At 41.1% G+C, this 22993-nt stretch overlaps 2 protein-coding genes across 6 annotated transcripts in view; one reads left to right on the top strand and one right to left on the bottom strand.

Moving 5' to 3' along the window:
- Positions 1-553: 553 nt before the first annotated feature.
- Positions 554-2744, bottom strand: LOC125771904 (putative ferric-chelate reductase 1 homolog). 2 transcript variants are annotated; one of them, XM_049443063.1, is made up of 7 exons: positions 1994-2744; positions 1750-1855; positions 1588-1645; positions 1273-1507; positions 1067-1179; positions 915-974; positions 554-798 (listed from the first exon to the last, which is right to left on the bottom strand). In XM_049443063.1, the coding sequence occupies exons 1-7, from the start codon at positions 2001-2003 to the stop codon at positions 706-708; spliced, it is 675 nt and encodes a 224-aa protein (XP_049299020.1). In that variant the 5' UTR covers positions 2004-2744; the 3' UTR covers positions 554-705. The 2 variants fall into 2 exon arrangements, with proteins under 2 accessions (XP_049299020.1, XP_049299019.1); XM_049443062.1 differs by lacking the exon at positions 1994-2744 and having other exon boundaries at positions 1750-1937.
- Positions 2745-14220: 11476 nt separating this feature from the next.
- LOC125771864 (uncharacterized) overlaps positions 14221-22993 on the top strand; it is a 124866-nt gene continuing 116093 nt past the window's right edge. For 2 of the 4 annotated variants that reach the window (XM_049442972.1, XM_049442968.1), the window contains exon 1: positions 14519-14681. The gene's annotated coding sequence lies outside the window, so the exon portion shown is untranslated. The other 2 variants (XM_049442971.1, XM_049442969.1) reach the window with 2 other exon arrangements.

The raw sequence follows: 22993 nt of genomic DNA, 5'->3' as shown, positions 1-22993 counted from the left end.
GTTAAAGGTACGTTTATAAAGATGGATAATAAATTCTTTCTTTGTTAACTTTGTGGCTTTGAACAATCGCAAAGCCAACAAAAGTCCATAACAACTAATCAAGAAAGCTATTTAATTTGATAACATGGTTTCCTACCCAGATAAAAAGATCCTTTTCCCTTCTGCTCTTCTCCTTTTACAGCGATGAAGTTATTATCTTTGCCCATTAAGTTTACTTTGTTGCAAATATATGTTTCGGATGCTTACAATCGCTTGATAGCGAGATAATGTCACACAATACAAGTGCTAATCGTTGTTATCAAAAGCCCAATACAGAACTGTTTCGATGAGCTAATGCATTCGGCACACACTTCAGCTGGCGCACGATGATAAGCGACGGCTCGCGAACAATCGAACCGCAAAAAGCATAAATGCTTGGCGATAGGGAAAGCTTATCATTTATCACCGCATTCTTATCACGCAAATCCACTACGACCTTTTCTTTCGGATGGTTGGTTTGCGCTGGTGGAACTTGGCCTACAAGCGAATGAGCAATAGAGTGAAGCGAATCCTATCCGTTTTGTGCAAGCGTATATTTGTAGGTAGACAAATGTGTTCATCACAGTTAAGGAGGGTATAGCGTAGCGTGACCTTGTTTCCTCTTTTTTGGGGTGGGTAAATTAAAGAAAGGAGCTACCGGAACTTCGAAAGGCGAGTGTGATTGTGTTATACGCGCCACACGTATACCACATTTACGATGGCGAACGCGTACAGTGCAATCATTTGCAACATCAGGGTAGTTTTCCTCCAGCGTGAAAACTGTTGCATGGGATGATACAGAACAGAAGTAGTAAGGATGGTAAGTAAATTGTTACTGTTGTTGAATGCGGCAGTAGATGTGGAATCCTTTCTACCTGCACTCACAAAATACCTACCGATGCATCCTTGTTCACGTCCAGTTCTGACCCCTTCCGTCTGGCAAGATATTCGAGAACCTACCCAATGTGGGGAGAGAGGGACAGAAAGGGTGTAAATTACCGTTAATGAATGCACTCAATTTGGGTCGGTCATGGCTTGTGGAACTTACGTTGAAAGCTGCATGTGCCAGCACATGAACGCCTAATGCTCCACCGACCAGACCATACATAACGGAGGATATGTGAGCCGATTCCAATCCAACTCCCAGGAACATGTTCGTAACTGTGGGTTAAAATAAAACACCTCACGAAGAGTAATTAGTCCCAGCGATGGTACAGCGTGTTGTGGGACTCTCCCCCTTCCGAGGTAATTTACCTGCCAGAATGTACGCGCCATGCCCTAGCAGACTGTGTAAGATTCTAATTGCGGACTGTGCCTGCTGTTGGGGTGGTCTTATTAGGCCCAGGATGGGCTGCACGAACACTAGGGCAAACGTCGCCAATCCGACAATGCTATGCGCGTGTGCCTCAAATCCCTCCAGATCGATGAAAATGCAGATGATGGCGGCGCACGTCAATGTCCAGCAGGCCATCATGTAGACTCGGTGGTACTACGATAAGACGAGAAGGAAAAGAGCCAAATGATGTAAATCATTTTGAGAACTCGAGTTCTCGCCCTGTGGAAACTTACAAAAATCCACACCGGTACGCCGAAGTACTGTCTATTGGTCCATGTTTTTTTAAAGTATCTAAAAGTTTCGTACCATAGAGAATATGTGTTAGGGACACTTTGTAGCGGGGCTTGCAATAAATGGATGGTGAATGGATTATGTTTCACTTTCAAAACAGCTACCTTGCAACGGTGTTTCCGAGTGAGTTGAAGAACAGCCAAGCAATTACCATGAACGTACCGTGCAGCCGCTTCAACACCGAGGGATGGTCGTGATCGTGCGAATGCCCTGTAACGTTAGATGAAGCCCGGATTGGCGGACTCAGTATCAGTGGGAAACTCATGCATATGCTGTGCGTAATGCAATACAACAAGACTGACATCGGCGGTCAGTTTGGCTGCCGGCGCCTGGTAGGATCACTCGCACCTTCTGCCATCTTTTCACTGTATGTCGCACCGTCTTCACCTGTCCGGTATAAGTGCTGGACCGTTTTTTCTAACTACCTACAACTACCGAAACACACCAAACGCCAACGGATTCACCGGCCGTTACTGCCCACTTGAAACGGGTTTCGACCCAACAGCAGCAACCCGGTTCGCGAAACGGATAGTTTGAAACTGAGCCTCAGGTTACCGGAGGTCTCGTTAGTAATAGCCGCAACGGAAACGAGTGCCCTGTACCATACACGCTACCGCGGAGTGGATGGGCCAGTCGTTATCAGAGCGGCTGGATGGGAAATCGTTATCAAATGGCAGCACGCTTTCAACTAACGGAGTCCGTTGAAGCGGGTGGATGATGATGATGATGGCGCGTAATAATGTCCACGGACTTACGATGATATACCGCTACGCTACACGGCAGACGTTATTAACGGTATCACAATTGACCAATAGAACCGCAAGCCATATCAATATCGGGGGTGTGATAACGGCGACAGTGTTTAGAGCGCACTTGCAACGAAAGGTATACAAAATTCAGCGGAAAGAAAAAATGATTGAAGCTGCAAAAAAAAACAATATTGCACAAGAAGGTTAAGGATTATTTCTCGTATAGTGTAAAGCTACCTAAGCTATCCTTATATACTGGCAGTTCTTCTGTAGCTAGCTGGCAAGCTTAAACAATAATTTACCTTAGCTAGATGGTGTACATTGTTAAGTGGAGCAGAAGGAACCTGGACGTTTGTTTTGACCTAGCAACAAATGCCACCGAGTGTGCGCCTTTATCTTGCACCTTGTAGAGTCTGCTCATAAAGGAAATCATCGATGATGGTTGATCAATTGTTTGAGGAACTGTGCCGATGCATTAATGCATGATTGTTTTCGTTCCGTAAATGCTTCAATGTCGATGTAATTGTTTGTTTTCTAGTGGAGTCACATTGCTAGTTGGTAGTGGTAGATTGATACTTATCAGTTGTTATATCTTTTATTTATGTGTCATTACTGTGTTTGCGTAGTTTGCATACCCTTTTTGAATTATATTACGTTATTATTTCCCTTGATATATTTTATTGTGTGATATTTTTACTTGATTTCTGTTCCACAAATGTTATAAATTTACAATTTTTAACTTTTACTTTTGATCTTAATTTTTTTGTTCAAATATTTATCAATGTTGCAAATTTGTTTTTGATACTTTTTAGTTATTATATCTTTTATTAATGTGTCATTACTGTGTTTGCGTAGTTTGCATGCCCTTTTTCAATTGATTTACTTGTTTGTTACTTTTTTGTTCTCTTTTCTAAAAATGTTATAAATTTATATTTTTCTATTTTATTTTTGCTTTTTATCCTATTTTTTTCAAATATTGTTGAATGTTGTAAACTTTTATACATCATGAATTTACTTAAAAAACTTTCTCTCAAAACTTTGAAACAAAGCCCACCAGAGAGGTTTTATCAATCGAACCGAAACTTGCGCACACTTTAACCGGAACAGAAAAGCATTAGCTGTAACTAATAACGTCGGGATTAGTGGCGGTCTTCTGTCCCGGTGGCCCCATTTTAGTGCACCGTTATTGCACGCCGAATATATTGCATGTTTTCCCGCTTCCGTTTTCTACGCGTACTCCGTTCCACGAAAAACAATTTAGCAGCAAATTCATTAACATGCTCCTGCCATAAATCAGGCCTAGCTTGCTAGTACGTGGATCACGGATCTATTGACCAGTAATCGGTTATGCGTGGCGGTAGCGCATTTCAGTTGGCTTTAGTTCGTTACTCGTTTAATACTGATAAAGATAAAATGGTTGTTCGGGTACGGGTGGTGGGATATTTATCAGGGCGGTAGGGTGGTAATTCGGGTTAGAAGATAATGAAGTTTTAGGCCGTTAGTAGTTAGCTCGATGGGCAAGGGTGGTGTGTGCGTGTTTGTGACCCGAATTGTGGACTGCATTTGTAGGTTGATATTTATGGGCACGTGCTCCATTTTGAGTGGATGGTCGATTTTAAAGGTTGATTATCGATCAGTAGTATGTGATGAATGGTAATCAAAGGTTGATTAAAAAAAGCAATGGAAAAGCTCAATTGCTTTGCTGGATTCGAACTTTTATCGACATTGGTAGAGCAAGTTTTTTGTTTGCCAGATAATCAAACATAAGCTCATGAGTGTATGATTGCTGATGGTTGTGATAAGGGGCAAGATAAAGGAAAATTCAACAGCAATCTATTGAAGTGAAGAGGTGTATATTCACGTTGCGCTTTGTGATAAGGTGAAAAACATTTCGCCGTTTGCAGGTTGTGTACCTGTGTTCATAAACTTTTTGGTGTTATTTCACCGTTTTAGGAGTGAATAGAAACGAAAAACAAAATAGTCTTAAATCAGACAATATGCAATGCAATTGATTTTTGCACTTGAAATGAGTTGAACCGCATACAAGTGCATATTGGTCCAAAGCGACCGATAAAAAATATGGCAATGTAATTAAAAAGACTGCCAGCATCAGGGTAATCGAAAATCGTTCTCATTTTTCCGCATCCTATGTGCTAAGCACACCTAGCGAGAAAAAAAACAGATCGAGTAGAAATTGATTTCCCACTGGAAACCATATTATCGAAGCAGCGAACCAACATAAATGCTCAAATAAGTGATGAAATTGGATTGGAACGGTGTTTATTTTTATGTTTTTTTTTTTGCTATGCTCATTCCTTCGGTTTCACCGCACAGGATTTCAGGATTGTATGTATGGACCATCTGTTACCGTAGTATGGCCAATTAAATGGCCTGGAACAAATGCTGGCAGGTCACAATCCGGGCAAAGCAATAAAAAGAAAATTTTGCAGAATTATTAGATTTTAATAGGGTATAATTGGAATGACACGATTTCTATTATTGTATGATTTTTGCTTGATAACCGTTGAGTTCACTTTGTGCATGTGAGTAGAGTAATTTGTTTGAAATTGGCTTTCATTGGTTAAAGATATCTTGTGGAAATGAAGAATCAAAATTACTTTTATGTTATGAAATAAGATTAAATGCAATGAAAAGACCATTTTACTAATTAGAAGATCTTTCGAAATGATTTTTTTTATTTGTGTTTTGAGAAAACAAAACAAATTCAAAGCTGATAAGGTGTTGGAGCTGAAGCTAGAGCTCATCAAGTGAAGATATTTAAACAGCTCAAAGTAGCCTAAATTGATCAATAATTTTGTAGGTTTGCTCTGCTAAACGATATAATGTTTCTCTTTTTAAAATGTCCAAAAAAGAAATTGGAAATTTCCAAAAAAGAAAGGAGAAAATATCCAAGAAAAAAATTAAAGACACAGTGTCCTCTAGAAGATATCTAATAGTAGTGTATTCTACAAGATACCTAATAGTTCAAGATCGACTTTTCCCACTAATAGAAGCGATAATAGGAAAATATAAAATAGGATTACGGAACGGGATATCAAAAACTGATCAAATTATTACTATGCGACTGATCTTGAAGGAAATGTGGTGGTCTTCCATATTCGAGAGCAGAAGGCTGAAAAGAGGCATATACGAGAGGAGAATGATGATTCTACTACGATTCAGATCCAGGTATGATCTGGTGTGATCTTACTAGACTTATGTATTTGTACCACGTAGCAGGATAGTCAGTCCTTGCTACGGGGAGACGGTCCGGATGGGATTTGATCCCCAGTCCTGCACTGTGGACTGGCGATGTTTATCACATGCACCACCGGGCCACCCCCAACTAATGGAGCATAGTTATTATTGAAATGCTTTAAATTAAATAACGTTAATGTCCAATAATTGCAGTACTAATTAATTGAAAGTATTTTTTCTTGCAAAATCCTTCAAAAGTAAAAATTGTTCGCTGCGCAAACTTTACGTAATGCCTTATTGTACCCAATAGCTGAGCATTGATCATCAATCAATTAACATTATCGGTACAGATACAGAATAAATTGATCTCATAAAGTGCAACTGATGGCTTTCTCATTCAATCACTAGCACAGCACATGTTCGTACCGTGAAGGACCTGCTTAAACAAAAACTTATTGCAATTTTTAAAGGACAGCGAAACAAAAACAAGAAGGCAAACGACTTCCCAAACGCACACACATATTCGTTGCTACTTCCCAATGGTCGTGAGAAGCACTTGCAACGCATCCAAGTGCAGGAAAATCTTCTGACAAATATGCAAATAGGATTAGAAAAGCAACGGCACGGAAGAAGGAAATGGCACCCATGAGCAATCGGCCCGGGCCCGATGGGACATTGTATCGATGCTTTTGATGATGGTTTCAATTTGCTTAAAAGTTGTATGGTCACCGAGTGGCACTATGTATGTGTGTGTGTATGAACCGCGCCCCGCTCAATGGTAAAGCGGATTTTTCCAATGCAAATTTGAACAGTACAAGAAGCAACAAAGGGCCACACGGGAGCTGAAAAGTGAACCGGACCGTGCATACTGCGGAGCATGGCAGAATGGGCAAACAAAGCAGAAAAGCAGAATGGACAGCAACAATGGTTCGAGCCGACGAAAGGGAACATCAATGTGCATACACCAAGACGCGGGGCAACCAGGTTGAGTGGGAACAGTCCTGGAGTTTTCGCCCCACAATAGTGTGCTGTCTATGCACAGTGCGCGACTATGCTTCACCGAGCGATTCCGTCGTGCTAGCTGGCAAACTCCAACCGGGCGCATCCTTTAAATTCGTATCGCTTCACCCATTTCTCCGGGAAAGATGTGTTTTTTTTGTTCTTCTCCACAGCAGGGATTTACTTTTGTTGTTTTGAAGCATATGCAAATTTTTCCTTTCATCAAGCATTTCTTCGAACCGAACTCGCTTTGTACGTGTGGGCGAGTACGTGTGAGTGCATTCATGTGGACTTGGATGTTTTTTTTTGTTTTTGTTGTTATTCCACTTTGCCTTCTTTACAGTGGCGCTTTGTTGTTTTGTTAATAAAACATGGCTTAAAGCCGCGGCTGCTCCATTGCCAGCTGGCGTATGTGGTCGCCAGGATTGGCTTTGGATGTCCTGTGAGATTTCCCTTCGTAAAATGTTTATACCTCCATTCGGCTCCCCCCCCCCCTTCCCCCCAATGCTCGGTGTCCGTACGTGACGGCGTGAGTGTGTGTGTTTTTTTTATAGCGAGAACCTTCGGTGCATTTGGTGCGTTTGCCCATCGTGCCCTGTTTGTAAGCGTGTGCCATTCCCGTTCCAGTTAACAGCACAGTACACAGCACAGTATAGGAAAACAATAGAAACACGAAACGATGGCAAATGATGCAACAGTCATTTGAACTTGGTGTTGGTGGTGTTGGGAAGAAATGGGGGATCCACTGTTGAACTGTGGGATGGTTTTCATCCCTGGTCAGGGCATATGTTAGCCCATTGGGAAGAAGCGGATGGGTCTCAGGTGTGCCGTAGCAGTGTGCCGTTGTGAAAGGTTGGCAGCGTTTGGCAAGGGCAGGAACAAAAGAAAAATGGGGGAAAAAACGAAGGCAAATCGCAAGGAAAATGGCATCTACTCGGGGAATAAGTGTATGGTGTGTTCGAAATTTGTAGTGTGATTTGAGCGCACCGGGGGCGAAGGTTGTGTTACATAAGAAAATCGGGAACAGGGTCCAATTTTACCAACACTCGCACAGTGTACAGATTGGATCTTGGGAGGGTGTTCATGTTGGTGGATGGTAAATCTTTAAAATGGGACACAAACGTTGCTTCTTTGCTGTTCGTCCTTTACACACGAGAACAAGTGTGAATTTCCATCGATGGAAGCACCTTTTGTTGGGGTTTGTTTTTAAAGACAAAAGATGTGTCAGTTTGGACGTAACTGGAACGCTCAGGTAATTTAACACCGCTTGAACTTAACTATTATTCACGAACATGGGTGTAAATTTGTTAATAATTTAGTGAGAAGAACACTTTATAAAATAACTGGGGTGAGTTTCTATAACACATTGAACTAATTCAAATGGCATATTGCATTCATGCAAAACGGAATATTAAGTTAAGATATTAAGTTAAGGTATTTAATATGTTTAATAAAGATGTTTATCTTATGATCATGTTTATCTTATGTAATATATAGAGTGATGTGGCGTAATGGTATGTGGAAATACCATTGGTACTGGAATGGCAAACTCATCAATGGGTAAGAAAAAAGTGAAAATAAATATGGAAATTATAAGCTAATTTCCGAGGTTATAATGCCACACAGTAAGATATTTTATTTCGTGAACGGGATTAAATTTAACACTAATCTTTTCAAAGAAAGGAAAAAATTATAAGAGGGTCGGTAAAGTCTAATCTATATAGCAAACTAAGCAATAGTTTTGATAGCTCTATATGTTATTGTTATAAGAAACATAAGCTTTGTTTTGTTCGTTAGTTAGTTTCGGATGTTAGATTAAACATCGGCATTTTTACGAAAAAACAAAGAAACCTTACAAGATTTATATAATAGATAAGATATTTTTAAATACAGATGAACGTTTCAGTATTCAAAGCTAGCTACTAGCATAACCTATATTAGTTTTTCTATATGATTTGGGTGATAAGGATGATTTTTTAAATACTTTTTTTCGTTTTATATTTGGATCTTGTAGAGATTTAATACGTTGTGATTATAATAATGTAGTTTTTTTTTATTTTACATTAATACATACAGGCGTCCCCCGAGTTACGACACCCTCGAGATACGACGGTTCGCAGATACGACTATTTTGATTTTGACAGTTTACGGTTGTTAATTTACTCAAATCGTCAGTTTATTTAATTTTCACTGACAACCGTTAAAAATCATGGTCTTCACTGAATATAAAAATTAAACTGTTGAAATAAACTTATACATTCTCGATAAATATTTGAAGGAACTATTGAAAAGATATTGAAAAGATTAATTAATATACTATTCAAAACGATTTCTGGATTATTTTTCTTCTAGAATATTTCGACTCTCTAAGTATGGTTATAAACGATGTACTCTCGACTTACGCCTTGCTTCGTGCTGTTTCTTCGGTTGCAAATACAGTCGTAACTCAGGGGACATCTGTATATGAAAATCTATTTTCATTTAAAATGGATTATGATGATAATATTTAAATGGATATATTATGGATGGATTAAAATGATACTATAGGTAGTCCTGTACACTGTATGCTCCTATTTTTATTCATGATTTTAAAGTATTAATATATATAGTATTTATTTATATTGCGCGGCGGTGGTGCATGTGATTAACGGGGCCGGTCCACACGGCAGAACCGGGTTCAAATTCCATCCGGACCGTCCCCCGTAGCTAGGTCGTTAAAAGCCAAAGAAGAGAGTATTTATTTATAATTTCATATGCATTTAAAATTATTACCAATTTCATATTTTATTTCACTTGAAGATTCATACCTTACCCCGGCTCTAAACGCTTAGCAATTGTCGCGTTTGCGAACGCGAATCAGAAAAATTTTGCGAAACTCCATATAAAAAAATTGTGAAAAGTCGCTATACGTGTATTTTCAACGAAAAATCGCGATTCGAAGCGCGACTTGACGCCATGACAGTTTTCTGTAATAACAAGGTAAACATGGCAATACCAAGGTCAACTAATACAAATTAAAAAATTAAATATTTTGTGTGTTATTAAATATTGTAAATTAAATTAAAAAATCGAGTGCTATTTATTTTTTAAAAGTACACAGGATTTGTATATAATTATTGTGAATGTCAATATTATTTTTAAAACAGAAGAATCGCTGTTAATTCAAAACAAAAATCCCATATCGTGGACAAATGCATGGCTGCATTGTTTATGAATTTATTACTTGTATGTTGAACTTGCTTGAACAAGATAAATTAATTAATAATTAATTAATAAGTAATTAATTTGAAAAAATATTAGAGTTAAAAAATATTAGATAGTCCACAGCAAAGTGTTCGATCCCTTTTGGAAGCTGTGTTGGAATCGTGGTTATGAATACATGTATATTGATGGTAGTTTGCAAGCTGTGTTGGAATCGTGGTTATGAATACCTGTACATTGAGGGTACGGTGACGGTCATGAAATGAGAAAAAAGCCATACACGTTCGATTACCCGTATTCGAAGATTTTTACCTTTATGCTACTCGAAGCTGCCGATCCCAATTCTATTTTGCCTGGTGTATGACGCGGTGGGCAAACACATCTTCGTTCACCTATTTATCTTGTTACAATTCTTTCTGGCTACCGGAAAAAATTATAACAAGATTTTTCAGCGTTAAACACACAAGAAAACAAAACGGACCAATCTGCGGTACTGTTAGCAACAGCCGTTATTTGTATCACAGGAGTTAGCAGCATCCTGCCACGAGCTTTCTTGATGGTCCATTGTTTTAAAACATCGACACTGGGGTTAAAAAACTTGCCTTTCTCATCAACTTCATCAAAACAATAAATTTACTATTTATTATTATTTTATTTGTTTAAATTAATTTAATTTAATTTAATTTAATTCGAAATTAATTTCCCGCTACCGGCCAGATTGAAAACATAAACAAACCTTGCACGAGAAAAATTAAACAACCTTGAAGTCGCGCCGAGAGTCGCAAAATTTTTTGGGAAAACTGTGCTACGATTGTCGCGTTCGCAAACGCGACAATTGCTAAGCATGTAGGCACGGGGTTAAACCAGATGCTATGAGTAACACTGAAATCTGTAATAGATTATTGAGGGCTGGAGGCGCCCAGTACTTGACGAAATAGTTGAAATGCTCTGAAAAGTTAAAACTACCATAAAACACATGACGAATGAAAATTTAAAAAAAATGTTTGCCGTTGTTCTTCTGAATTGCTGATGCTTCTGAATTCTTTACTGAAACCAAAAGGAAAAGAAGCAATTAATTAAAACTTATTTTTCACAGATTTTCTCAGTTGGGCAGTAAAACAACAATAGTAAACACATAACATAAAAACAAAAACTCTCCTGGTTAACTCTATTAGTAACTTTTAAGAAGTTTTTTACAACGCATTACCTTATTATAATGTTTCACACATTGCATACTCTTAGGCGCAAACACTAAAGGTATATACTTGCTTTAGCATTGTGGCAATAGTAATTGCAACGGTTTTATCTTAATTGCATGTATTATTGATTTTATTCCAACCAATTAGAAAAGCACACAAGTGAAATTCAACATATGTTCGAGAGGCTTAATTTGTCTTCAATTTGAAACAAACTTTAAATCAATTCAGAATCTTTCTTCCCCATTCCAATGCGATGGGTTGTTTCTTTAGTTTGCCATAGTTCGATGCCCTCCTCATCGGTTGGGTATCCATTTGGAAACCGATCTAATTTAACGAGGGTGGTGCAATGTTATGCAAATCCGTTTGCTAATAGCTGCAACCAGGCGAATGATTTGCCACAGTGGTTCAACAGTTTTCCCCCACGTACATTTGCTATTCCCCAAAAACAAGCGGGTGGACTGGGTGGCGCTAGGTTGAACAGTGCAACCAGTGTGCTTGGTGAGCATTTCGGAAGAATCATCATACATATTCAATCGGCCAAAGGTTAAAGCGACCGCATCGGAAAAGCGATGGAGAAAAGTGCGTAAAATGGATACTGTGCTGTGCTGTGCTGTGGTTTCCGAGCAAATAAAGCCATTCACATTAGTTGGGTTTCTTCGCCAGTGAAAAAGGGTGCCAAATAATGGTAAAAGATACCGGTTAAGAATAATAGTTAGAAAAATATGAGCCTTTCCAATATTGAAACAGTGTCCGCTTTGTGTGCGTTGGATACGAATCGTAAGCCAAAATGTGGGGGATTGAGTTCGTATGCATGCATGTGTGTGTGTGTGTAGTTCCATTTACTGGAAGACGATTTACTGCACTGACATGTTTAAATTCAATTAAAACACTCAAGTGCTTCGACCATATTCCGATAGCACTTACCGGTTTGGTCCAAAATTGGCAAACCGTTTCCAAAAAGTCCAACCCAACCAAGTAGCAGCCGTTACGGCATCTCGTGCGGTATTCGAATTAATCCCATAAATATTCATTACTTTGCTCGATTCATTTGTTAAAAGCAAAGTGTACTAGCTCCGTCAGCTGGTGGTTGAAGCGCTGAAGTTTCACCGACATCGGTCCATCTGTGTTCGAACGAACCACTTTGCGGAACAGTTCGGTTTTCCACCGTTTGACCCATTCCGCCCCATTGTTGTCGCTGTGATAGACGCACAGACGTTGGTGGGCGAGTTTTCCACCTGCAAAGGGAAAAGGTACACACAGTTGTTGAAAGCCGTCCCAAACATCGGCCGTTTCGATGAGAATGCTTCGTGTCCTCTCCGTTTGGCGTAATTTCGATTATTGAGGTTAGTTTCCGTTCGATAAACGTCCCGGCGTTGATTTGCTGGATGCGGGGATGGCGACGGGTAATGAAACAACTGGGTTGGGACACGTTTCCGTTACGCAAAACGGGTTAACCATAATGGGCATTACACTCCAACGCGTTCCACTTCCTATTACCTACCCTTTACAGTTTCGCTCAAACCGAAGGAAGGAAAGAAAATTGGTGGCAACGGAAGTAGGACCTCCTTCCTTATCGTTCACAGTGGCAATGACGGCTCAAACCGCTACAATTGAAGTGGCATTCAGCGCGCACACACACACGCGCGCGGGCCGGACATGGAGCTACAGTACAAAGGATGCACAGGGGACACCGCTTCCACCTCTTGCACCCTTTAAACACTCACTTCCCGTTTTGGGGGAAAATGGCGGCTCCAAGAACCGTGCAGTGTAAAGCGTGTAGCAAAGTTATTCTTTTGTTACGCTCGAAAGCCTGCCTACTAGCGTGTGGAACTCTTCCCGTTTACGATCGAACGGTGGTCGTTGGAAAAACTCGTTGACTTCCCTCTCGCGCAGGGATCGTTGACCGAGCGCCACTATGTGGAGTGGTGCGACCCTCGGGTTACCTTACGTTAACCCCATCACGATGGTTGTGGTACTCCACGCGACTCTTCAAACTCGTCGGCCGACTGTGCCGCTGCTGTAGTAGGCTTCGGTTGGCCACAGCGACGGTCCTCTTTGCCGTCTGCTGCACTTCTCTGTTCACTGAACCGTTTTGTCTCGGATTTTACGCCACTCATTCGCGGTGGTGCTGGTGGTGGTAGTACGTTGGTAGCCGGGTAGGCTGGGTCTGTTATTTACCCATCGTTGCCGCCAAGCAGCTTATACGCGAGCTCTTCATCCAGCTGAGCAGACGCTTGGCTCCGGAACGGGTAGGTGATGTGGAGTTGGGAAAATCTTTGCATGAATGTACAAAACGAATCGATATTGCCGTGTGTTTCCTTTTCACCTAAACATCGTTCAAGAGGGTCACCGGATCGTGGTAAGAAACCGTGGTGGAGCGATGGAGGTCATGCGAAAAAAGGACAATCATTACATGCGTGCGGACGGGAAAATGGGAAAGCGAGTGCGAGAATGAAATGAAGAACGATGGCAGACAGTTGATAGTAACATGACGGAGAGGTGGCAAAAATCGAAAAAAGATTGGTGTGATGAGGAAATGACGAGTTTTTGCCTGCCACTTTCCACTACTTTTGCCACTACCATTTACACGTCTGTCCGTTGGTGTGTGCGTAGTACACCATTCCGATGGCTACCATTTGAGACCATTTTTTCCTCGTACAACCAACCGTGTTTCCTGTCACTCCTCACGACCCCAATCTTGCCGCAAAAGTAACGACCAAGAGAAGATAAAAATGAAATGCCTGAACTTCAATGGCACAAATACACGTTGCGGACAGTGCACAGAAACAAACAACCAACGCACTGTATTACACTAGCTTAAATGCTAGTGTTAGTGAGATCGTTTGTTGTTTGGGAAAACGTCGGTGCGCGTCATGGAAAACAAAAACACCACCCTCGTTTCCCGATGGTCCGTATCCACGAACCATGCGAGCGCAGTGTATTAGGGCTGTTCATCAATGCAGCTCGATGAAACGTTGTTGTTAATGTGATTGCCTACCTTTCAGGCGCATGTGCACACACACGCTTCTGTTACTATACCAACACTACTAAGATTGTTTTCGCGTTGAATGGTTTGGTGGGAAAAAGCTAGCGTCCTTACATGAACGGCACCGTAAGCGCCTTGTCGGTGGAAAATATAAACAATCCGCTCCGGAGCGGTTGGTGAGCATAGTTTCTCTGCTTGCTCAAAAGAGAATGTAAGAGCGGAAAATTTACTTGAGCAGGTGATTTTCTCATTTTCCTTCAAACGCGAGAAAGTCTATAAGGCTCACCTGTTTTGCAAGAGAGTGAATTGAAGAGTCCTGTCTGGTTATGGTAAAAAAACACGTTTCGTGCCTTTTCCAATCTGTGTGTATGCGTGCGTGTGTGTGTGCGCGTGGCTGTAAAGAGCGAACATGGGATCTTTTTCCGTTTTCCATCAGTTGGAGTTCATCTTTCGTGGCGTTAACAGGACGGCTCATTTCGTTCTACCAGTGCGAATAGCTCCATTACTCCGGTCGTGTAGCAGTATTGTTGCGTGCGTATGTGCGGAACGCGATTACTAAGGGCTAAGGGTGGCCAGTATCATTAACGTCACCATGGCCGAAGGGTAGCCGCTTATCGTGAGGATAATCGTTTTTTGTTTGTTTGGGTGAGATCCGAGACGGTGTAAAAGGTGCGTGCGGGAAGTTCGGTCATTCTATGCGCGAGGTAAGAAGCGTTAGCGTGTGTGCGTTGGTGATGCGTAAAGTGTTGGTGGTTGATGATGGTTGGTGATGGTGGTGAGCGTTTCCGAGTGACGGAATTCTTAATGTGAAGCAACCGGAAGCCCGAAGGGAAAGCAGAAAATGAAACAAAATTAAGGCTAGCTAATTATTTACACCGTCACCGTGCCTCACGTCCATCACCTTATGGTGTAGAGAATAATTACGAAGTGGTTTGAAAGGAATGTTGCCTACTGCGATGTATTCGGTTCATGGATGATGCTGCTAGAACCGGAAGTGAAAGCTCAAATTATCTTCGACACACTCCGGCGTGCATCACAGCTAACCAAGCTTGACAGTTTGCAGGTGTGAGCGTGAACTGAGCATAACATCTTGGCAAACAACGTGTCATATGTGTGCTCTCGGAAATGGTTGGAAGAAAAAAAAAAACAAAGGCCGCACAAGCAATAAAATAAAATACTTTCACTGAATGATTTCTTTCCTTGTGCGAGAGAACGAACGGTTTCGAAGCCGGTTAGCAGCTCTCAGTGGTAGTTGATAATAGTTGTTAGTTTGTCCGGGGGTGTGATTAACGAGGGAGTTTCGGACGTACTTTATTCGATTGTTGGCATTCTTTCGGCCCACACACAAACACACAAGCGTGTGGTATGATATCCTAAGAAGAAAAAAAAACACAGCATGACGTCCCTTAGTATACTGCCAACACGATGTGTTGAAAGGTAGGGCTTCGGATAAAGGTGTCCTGCTGCGTTTGGCATATCCACAGTGTTTCTCCTATCGCACCTATCGCGTGTTAACACAAATTTGTGTTCGCTTTTTTGTTGTAGTAGTTGCTGCTGCTGCTACCGCTAGTGCTATCCACTCCAAACGGACAAATGGCTGAAAATGGCGGTTAGCGGCGCTAGCTTCCCAACCACCGGACATGAAAGGGCACGGAAAGACTCCATAGTTGTCACGCCGACGATCCTGGTGGGCTTTTGTTACGTTGCGTGCTCGATTCATGTTGTGTTCTAAAAGGGATGTATTTTTATGTTTTTTTTCTGTTGCTTCCTTTCGCTCTAACGCAAGCCGGAATGGTGCAAGGGACATAAAAAAGGATACGATAAAACGATATTGCCATTGCTCAGGTATCGTGTTTTTTCCCCCGCACTGCTGGACGTTTACTATGTGGAATGAAATAGCGGCCCCATCAGCAGCCAGGTGAGCTGGTGAGCTAGAAAAAAGCAATAATGGACGAGTTTTATACGCGTGGCAAACTCGGCGTTTGCGTGTGTAGAGCCTACCCAGGGAAGGACTACCCAGGCAAAGCGAGATGGGATGCTCGGACAAATTATCCCGGCCCTGTTCACCAGCTCGTGCAAGCGCCACCACTTCGAATGCCATTTGAGACAAATTAAAGAAGCACTAGGCACAAGGCAGAGAGATAGTTAGGCAACCGTCGGATGTAATTACTGTAACCGTTTCCACCAAGTGGAAGTCTCACCGTAATTGGAAGTGTTGTGCTGTGCCCCCGTAACGCACCGGATGTACTCCGACATCGCGCAGTTTTGCATTGTACGCGATCTCACCAACTCAACAAAACACATAAGGATACTACCGCTACTCGAAGAAAGGAAGCAACCTACGTGAAAATTGCCATCAGCATTTGTTGTAAAACTACCCGGCTGGTAAAGGCAGCCTATTATTGAAACGACGACATTATCCTTGTTAGCGTCATCATAAGGCAGGTGAGAGCGAAAAACGCGTACATTCATTGTATGCACCTTTTTGTAATTAGTTCTGTAGTTGCTTTTTAATGAAATTTTTTCTCTTGTGTAACTTTTTTTCTGTATATCAAAAAACCTTACCCGTACGGTGGCTACAGTCCAGCTGTACACTTTCCTTTCCTCGTTTAATTCCCTATAAGCAGTTCACCGGTTTGGTGAACACTTGACGAATGGGAAGCTGCAGTTAACAGTTCCAATTAAAATGTTCCCTCTCAAGGGAACCAGCCGCCGGTGTAAATTAAAACGTGGAATACAATTTGAAGGAGAAGATGTTTTGCCATTTGTGTGTGTCACTAGCGAGAATTTGCACCGGTAAGGTGGGCCAATTTCTGCAAATGCTGCTAACGCGATGTAAATGTGATTTATTTAGGTTTAAGCTTAAAAAGTGTAATAATTTTTAGGGGTGTAAAAAATTCCTATTATCCGCCTGACGTTAATACGGTTTATTTTGTATGATAAATTATCGTTCTTAATTACCATTCTGTGATCCTATTTTAGATGGTGTACTTTTATGAACTAGAAAAGTTCGCTTTTCAGGGGTGTAGGATAAGGCTTAATTTATTTTTATTGTGTTTTCATAACTATTGTTTTGAAACGGGACAGTATTACAACTTGGTTTAGATTTCTAAAATCGTTACACTAAGAATGTTTTAACTACAAAATGTATAATTACTAATGTTTATTCGAGGCATTATCGAATACGTATACGGAGAGCTGACTAGCCTGGTACTGTTCAAAAAAGTAAAAATAAGCAAGAATTAATTAAACGCCACAAAAAGAAAAACAGTGCATGAAAATAGAAGAATTTAAGAGCGTTTTAAAAACATCTCTTTAAAGTAACTAAATAACATTCTAAACTAAATCCGATGAAAAAAAGGGAATAAAGTAAAAACATCTAACAAGATTATATGAGGAAAAAAAACAAAGCATTTGAATGTAAAAACAAATTTTCTTCCAAATATTTATGACGCCAGATCAGCTTAATTGTTAATATTTTTTATACTTGGAGGTTATTTTCTTTTGTTTAATTTTCAATTTAGGATCGGTTTAAATAGATGTAGAAACACGTGTAATTATTAAGAAATTAATTAAATACGTAAAGTATGTTTTTATTACTCACTTCTTATTGTATCAAATTAAATTAATGTCGAATTAATCATCAAAGCGTAAATAATATGTGCTTATGTTTTGCTTTCAAATTGAAACTACTCTCCTGAACATAATGCGCAAACATCATACATAGAGTGATGTTGCTGTTTTTTGTTTGTTTGTTGGTTCTTCACTTAAGCTATCAATGTATACTTTTACCCGAATTTCATACAAAATGTGATTTCGTTTCGCTTGCACAGTACCCGTTTTAAATACTCTGGCCGAAGTTTTCCTGCTACATAGTTTTGCCGGTTTAATGTGAGTCAAAAACTCGGCATGGACTCGTTCGCACCGGTGACTCTTTATCGGTTTGGTGTGTATTTTCGCTGAAAATTGCACTTCGGTTGAGTATTATGAAGACATACACATAAACAGCTCGTGCAGAGTTTCATCAAGTTATGGGTTTATGATACAGTCTAGCAACTTATATAGAGTTACCTACGTCGACCGAGCAGCAACGATGTTTTGCATTCGCCGCAACGGCAAGAGCGGGGTATAATTTGAGCTTCCGTTTGGGGCAAGTTCGCTCGCACGAACTATTCCATTAGCCGAGAAAGAGTACCAGGCTTGGAAAGAACTCGTGGCTTGAAGTGGATAAGAAACTGCCACAAACCATGGAGCGTAAGATGGAAGTTGTGCTAAGCTGGCATTAGAGGCACACCTCAAAGAGTCGCATAACAACCGAACGGACAACTGTCCCAGGGCATGGCTTAAAACTAACCTGGCCCAGGGCTGCATGTTTACTTAGCTTACCGTGCAGGACCGTGAGTGAACGCCAATGTCGGAACCGACAACGAAACGTCCTAAATTATAAATACACTAATCTTATCGGGAAGTTTGGCCGAGCCTTAATCCTCCATTGGAAAGAAAGGTTTGCCGGTTCCGGATTGGACTAAACTGCCAGCTCCATCTCGAATGATTTCCCAACCCCCTGGAAACGACCTCGGTACCGGTGATGTGGTTTTGGTTGGGAAAAAGTTTTCCAGTTTTGGCTTTACTCAAGTTGTAGCTCCAGTACTAGAGCTTTCTGTTTTTGGGGGAATTATTTTTCGAAACATCTTGCCGGATATATCTAGGAGTGGTGTTGATGAGTATGGGCCGTAGTGGAATAAAAATAAACTACCTTAACCTGAGACAGAAAGGAAGAGACGATTCCGGCAATCGAACGATGTAGAAAGGGAACTATTACCCGGTACATGAGCTGGTCTGTAATGGAAGGTGTTGGAATGCAGCTAATGGGCAGGACGATTAGTGACCTTGTTTATTTTTAGGCCTGTGTGTTGATGACGAGGTCGGAAAACATTTCAGCAGTATATGGAGTCATGGGGCGGAATGAGTTTGACAGGTATTTCGGATATCTATCGGCTAGAGGTGTTTGTTGAGAAATGTAATCTTCACGCCTCGAAGGTTTGGACTAGTTCTACCGGCTTAACTTACTCGTTTGAGTTGTGTTTTCTTGTTGGTCCTGGTTTGTTGTTTGATTAGTGTTATCTTTTGCTAATGCCCAATGGTTTGGGTCTAAAATTAAAGTGAATTAAAGGGATTTTTTGGTAATGAAATTATTTATTACTTACAAGTATAGCGAGTTTATGTATTTTAATACGAAAAGAATTAGTTGTTTATGGTAAAATGAAATTTAAAAGAGAAATAAGACGAAATTCTCACAATAAATGCAGCACACAAAATCTACATCATGCGTACTCTGAGTCAAGCAATTTTGGCTTTTCTTGTCATCTGCTGTGACAAGTCATTTATACTTAGGAAAACCATATAATGGACACACACACAAAGCACGCCCACAAACACACCCAATTTAATTCCTTTTCTCTGTTTAGGATTCGGGTAGCAAGATAGATTCATTAAGCAAGGGCAGGACAACCTTGCTGGATGCAATAGCAATGGTAGAGAAAAGTTCCACGCTCGAGTGGCCATTAAAAACATTCGTCCACTATCTGCTAACGCGCACCGGCAGATGCGTTCGGACAAATTGGATGGAATAGTTTTTCAATGTATCATCTTACAGAGCGGTGAAATAAGGGCAGAAAGAGCCTGGTATGACGGACGCACCGGCACCATCTTTACAGTAACTCTCCGTACGCCACCATCAACACCAAATGTGCTACGCAGTATGGTTCTTATCGATAACTCAGCGCAATTTATTTGCTAAACTTTCTCTAATGTTACTGCTGTTTTAAAATAGTTTCGATAGTACCAGTCTCGGTTAGTTCCAGTTCCTTGTGGACGTCTCAGTTCACAGCAAAAATGGATGGGATAGAGGTGGAAAGCAACGAGGTATTTTAGTCAGTTTGCTGTTGCCCGGACATTAAGCTCTGTCATAAAAAGGAAGGAAACATTTCGGCTCATTAAACTATTGGGTTTTTTTCTTTGCGTTTCTAAATAGGGACTAGATCAAGTAGAAAGCATGATTGTATTTTCGCCTTACTTTTAAATTGAATGGGTGTTTTGTGTTCATTAAGCAGTAAGTTGAACACAGTAAGACATTGTTGGACAATGTTTAGTGATGACATGGAAGCATTATTAGGTGAAACTTGTTAAAGTTTAATGTTTCACGTTTATCAACCAAACCTGTCCGATGGTTATGTATGCAGTACACTACGAGACTTCTTTAGTTGAACATCCCCAACGCGTTTGGTGAGCAAATGCAAATTAAAGTCAAATATTTACGATTCCATGGGAGGGTCGGACAAAAAAAAAATCATACTCTCCGGTAGTAGCGTACTCTTTATATAGCTTTGTTAGCATTTTTCAACACATCGCAGCATAAACGAACGGAAGAACGCTGGTCAGGACAATTGAACGTGTTGTTGCGTTCGTTGTAGTCGGCTGTCCGTTCACCCTAATGCTGACCCCCTACCCCAGGACACATTCAACACATTCGTTCTGATTTCGGCGGTTTACCGATGGCTTAAAGCGACCCATGAAGCAAACACGAACAGTAAGGGCCCAGGACCGGTAGCCACAATCGCCATGCTGTGCTGTCTGTCTTCGAGACCCCCCGGGGGTGCCGTGCCATTTTCCATCGGCATTTGTAATGTATTCAAACGATAATGGAAAGTTATAATGCGATTAAAAAAGTTTACCACGTTCCCCATTACTAACGGGTCGCCCCATCTATCGCAAGCAGCATCCGTTGCGAGAGACTTGCTACGGCACGGGACGATGGAAACTTTTACGATTCGCTGGTGGGGATGGGGGATGTTGTTTGGTTTGGTCAGCCTACGGTCAGTCTACAGTTTTGGGTGGAGGGGGCCGTTACTCATGTCCCTGGGCGAATTTTCTGTCGATGAGAGGAAACACTGGAAGGTGCGATTCGGATTTGGGTTGTTTTACGATGCTGATTGCAAGAAACATTAATACTGCTTAAGAACTACGTTTCCCAACGTTTCCCCAGGTACCGTTGATGGTACCATGTAAGCAGACGGCCAGAAAAGTCCACACAATGTTGGCTGTTAATTGGAAATAAATTTGTCGGTTCGAGACAAACGACACAGCTTAACAGGTTTTCACCTCACGGCAGGTGAAACACCTTTCTCACACCCTGTTGTAGGTTGGCCACCCTAGCTAGTTAGCCAGCTGTGATTTTGGGTATTTTGCTTCCGACGCTGACTATTCTGCGAGTTGATACCATTGAGGTGATCGGTGGTAAATGGCATAGTCCTCAATTTTCTCGCCAACGTTGGTAAACTGTTTTCTTTTCCAAACTTGCTCACTCCATCCGTGATGATATTTTGTTTTCCCAGGCGGCAAACAAAATACCTGTGTTTGTTGGTTCTGTTGTCAAAGGAAAAAAATCGCTCCTCTTTTATATGGTTGTGTTCCTTTATTATACACCACCCAGCCTAAAACAGAACCATATACAAACAAACACACTCACCTTCGCACACAGATTTGCATTGGTCGCGTGCAACGAGCTGCCAAATGTTTGGTTCTCCTCGTTGCCGTTTTCCTTTACATATTACCCCACCGTGACGCTAATGATTCTTTCGGGAGGGTGGCCAGCCAGCAATGTAGCCTGCCTGCTTGTTATCCAGCAAACCTACATGCCTACATTGCTCGGCCCTTGCCTTGTTTTCCCCAAGGGGGAAATTTTGCGTTTCCGCGTAACGCTTCGCTGGGCGCAAAAGTTCAGCAGCACACCTCGACAGGCAGACAGGGCGTCAGCTGCCGTGCACGTGCGAATGTGTTGCGAACTGACTGTTGGAAAGTTTTACCATCTTGAACGCCAAATTATGTATCGCGCCAAGTTGTGTGGACGCGGGCAGGCTATAACGGTCAACCTGGATGGGTGATGCGGACCTGGATGATCCGTCCGAGAAGGGTGCCGAGAATGGGGATGGAAACGGGATACAAATTTGTGTGAAATTTCGGTAGTTCCGGTGCTCGATTCTGGTCCACCTAGATGGGTGGAGATTGTTGATTGATGTGTTAATTTTGCCCTTCGGCCCGCTCCGTTCGGGTAATATGATTTGTGTGTTGCGTGCGAGATTGTGCCAGTGGCCTGGCACCGGTATGATCATATTGCATTATATCCTCGATCGATCGAAAGGTGTGTTTACCACCCTCTGCGTGGTGATACCGCTGTGGAGGTGGCAGTGTGTACTCAAGGGATGGTGCCACAAATAACATGTTCTATAAAATGAGTTTTTGATTTAAAGCGCAAACACCTTACCAGGAGCCGTAAACCGATGGCTCAATCACAGTGTGATTATGGTTGAAAAAAAATAAATATAATGTGGTTTATTATGGGATGATATTAAACCAGTAACTGTATCCAAAAACGTTTCCATTGTTGTTTGTTGCAGAATCAAACTTGATATGTATGAGTATTCGTTTGTAATAAATAGTCATGCAAAAATCAACTAGCGATGGGGAAACTTAAACGACCATTTTCTCAAACCTGCGATTCATTGCTGAAAGTTTTATAATATATATATATATATATATATATATATATATATATATATATATATAATATAATAATATAAACATATATAAAAAAGCATGAGCAGCATCATCGCATCATGTAAAAATCTACAGTATACTTCTAGTAGCTTCAGTTTTATGTACCAAACTAAAGCATGGTTTATTTCGTATGAGCTTGCAGTTCACATAAAGGCTACTTACATGTGTCATTGAAAAATGGCACACGGTGCAATGCAGTTTATTTTACTTCTTCATCGTTGGCCATAATAATCCTTGTAGATTTAAACAAAACGATAGGTTTGGCTAATAAAAACAGCAAATAAAAGGAAGCCTCTTTACAGCAAATGGCACAATATATTGTGCCGAATGAAGTGAAATGGCATGTGGTGATGTAAAATTGTCCCTCTTTAACGTTGGTCTTAAAGCCCCGATGGAGGAT

Source organism: Anopheles funestus, chromosome 3RL (assembly GCF_943734845.2).
Source record: "Anopheles funestus chromosome 3RL, idAnoFuneDA-416_04, whole genome shotgun sequence".
NCBI classification, from domain to species: Eukaryota; Metazoa; Arthropoda; class Insecta; order Diptera; family Culicidae; genus Anopheles; species Anopheles funestus.
The sequence above is the reverse complement of the archived record's forward strand: the minus strand, read 5'-3'. Positions and strand labels throughout refer to the sequence as shown.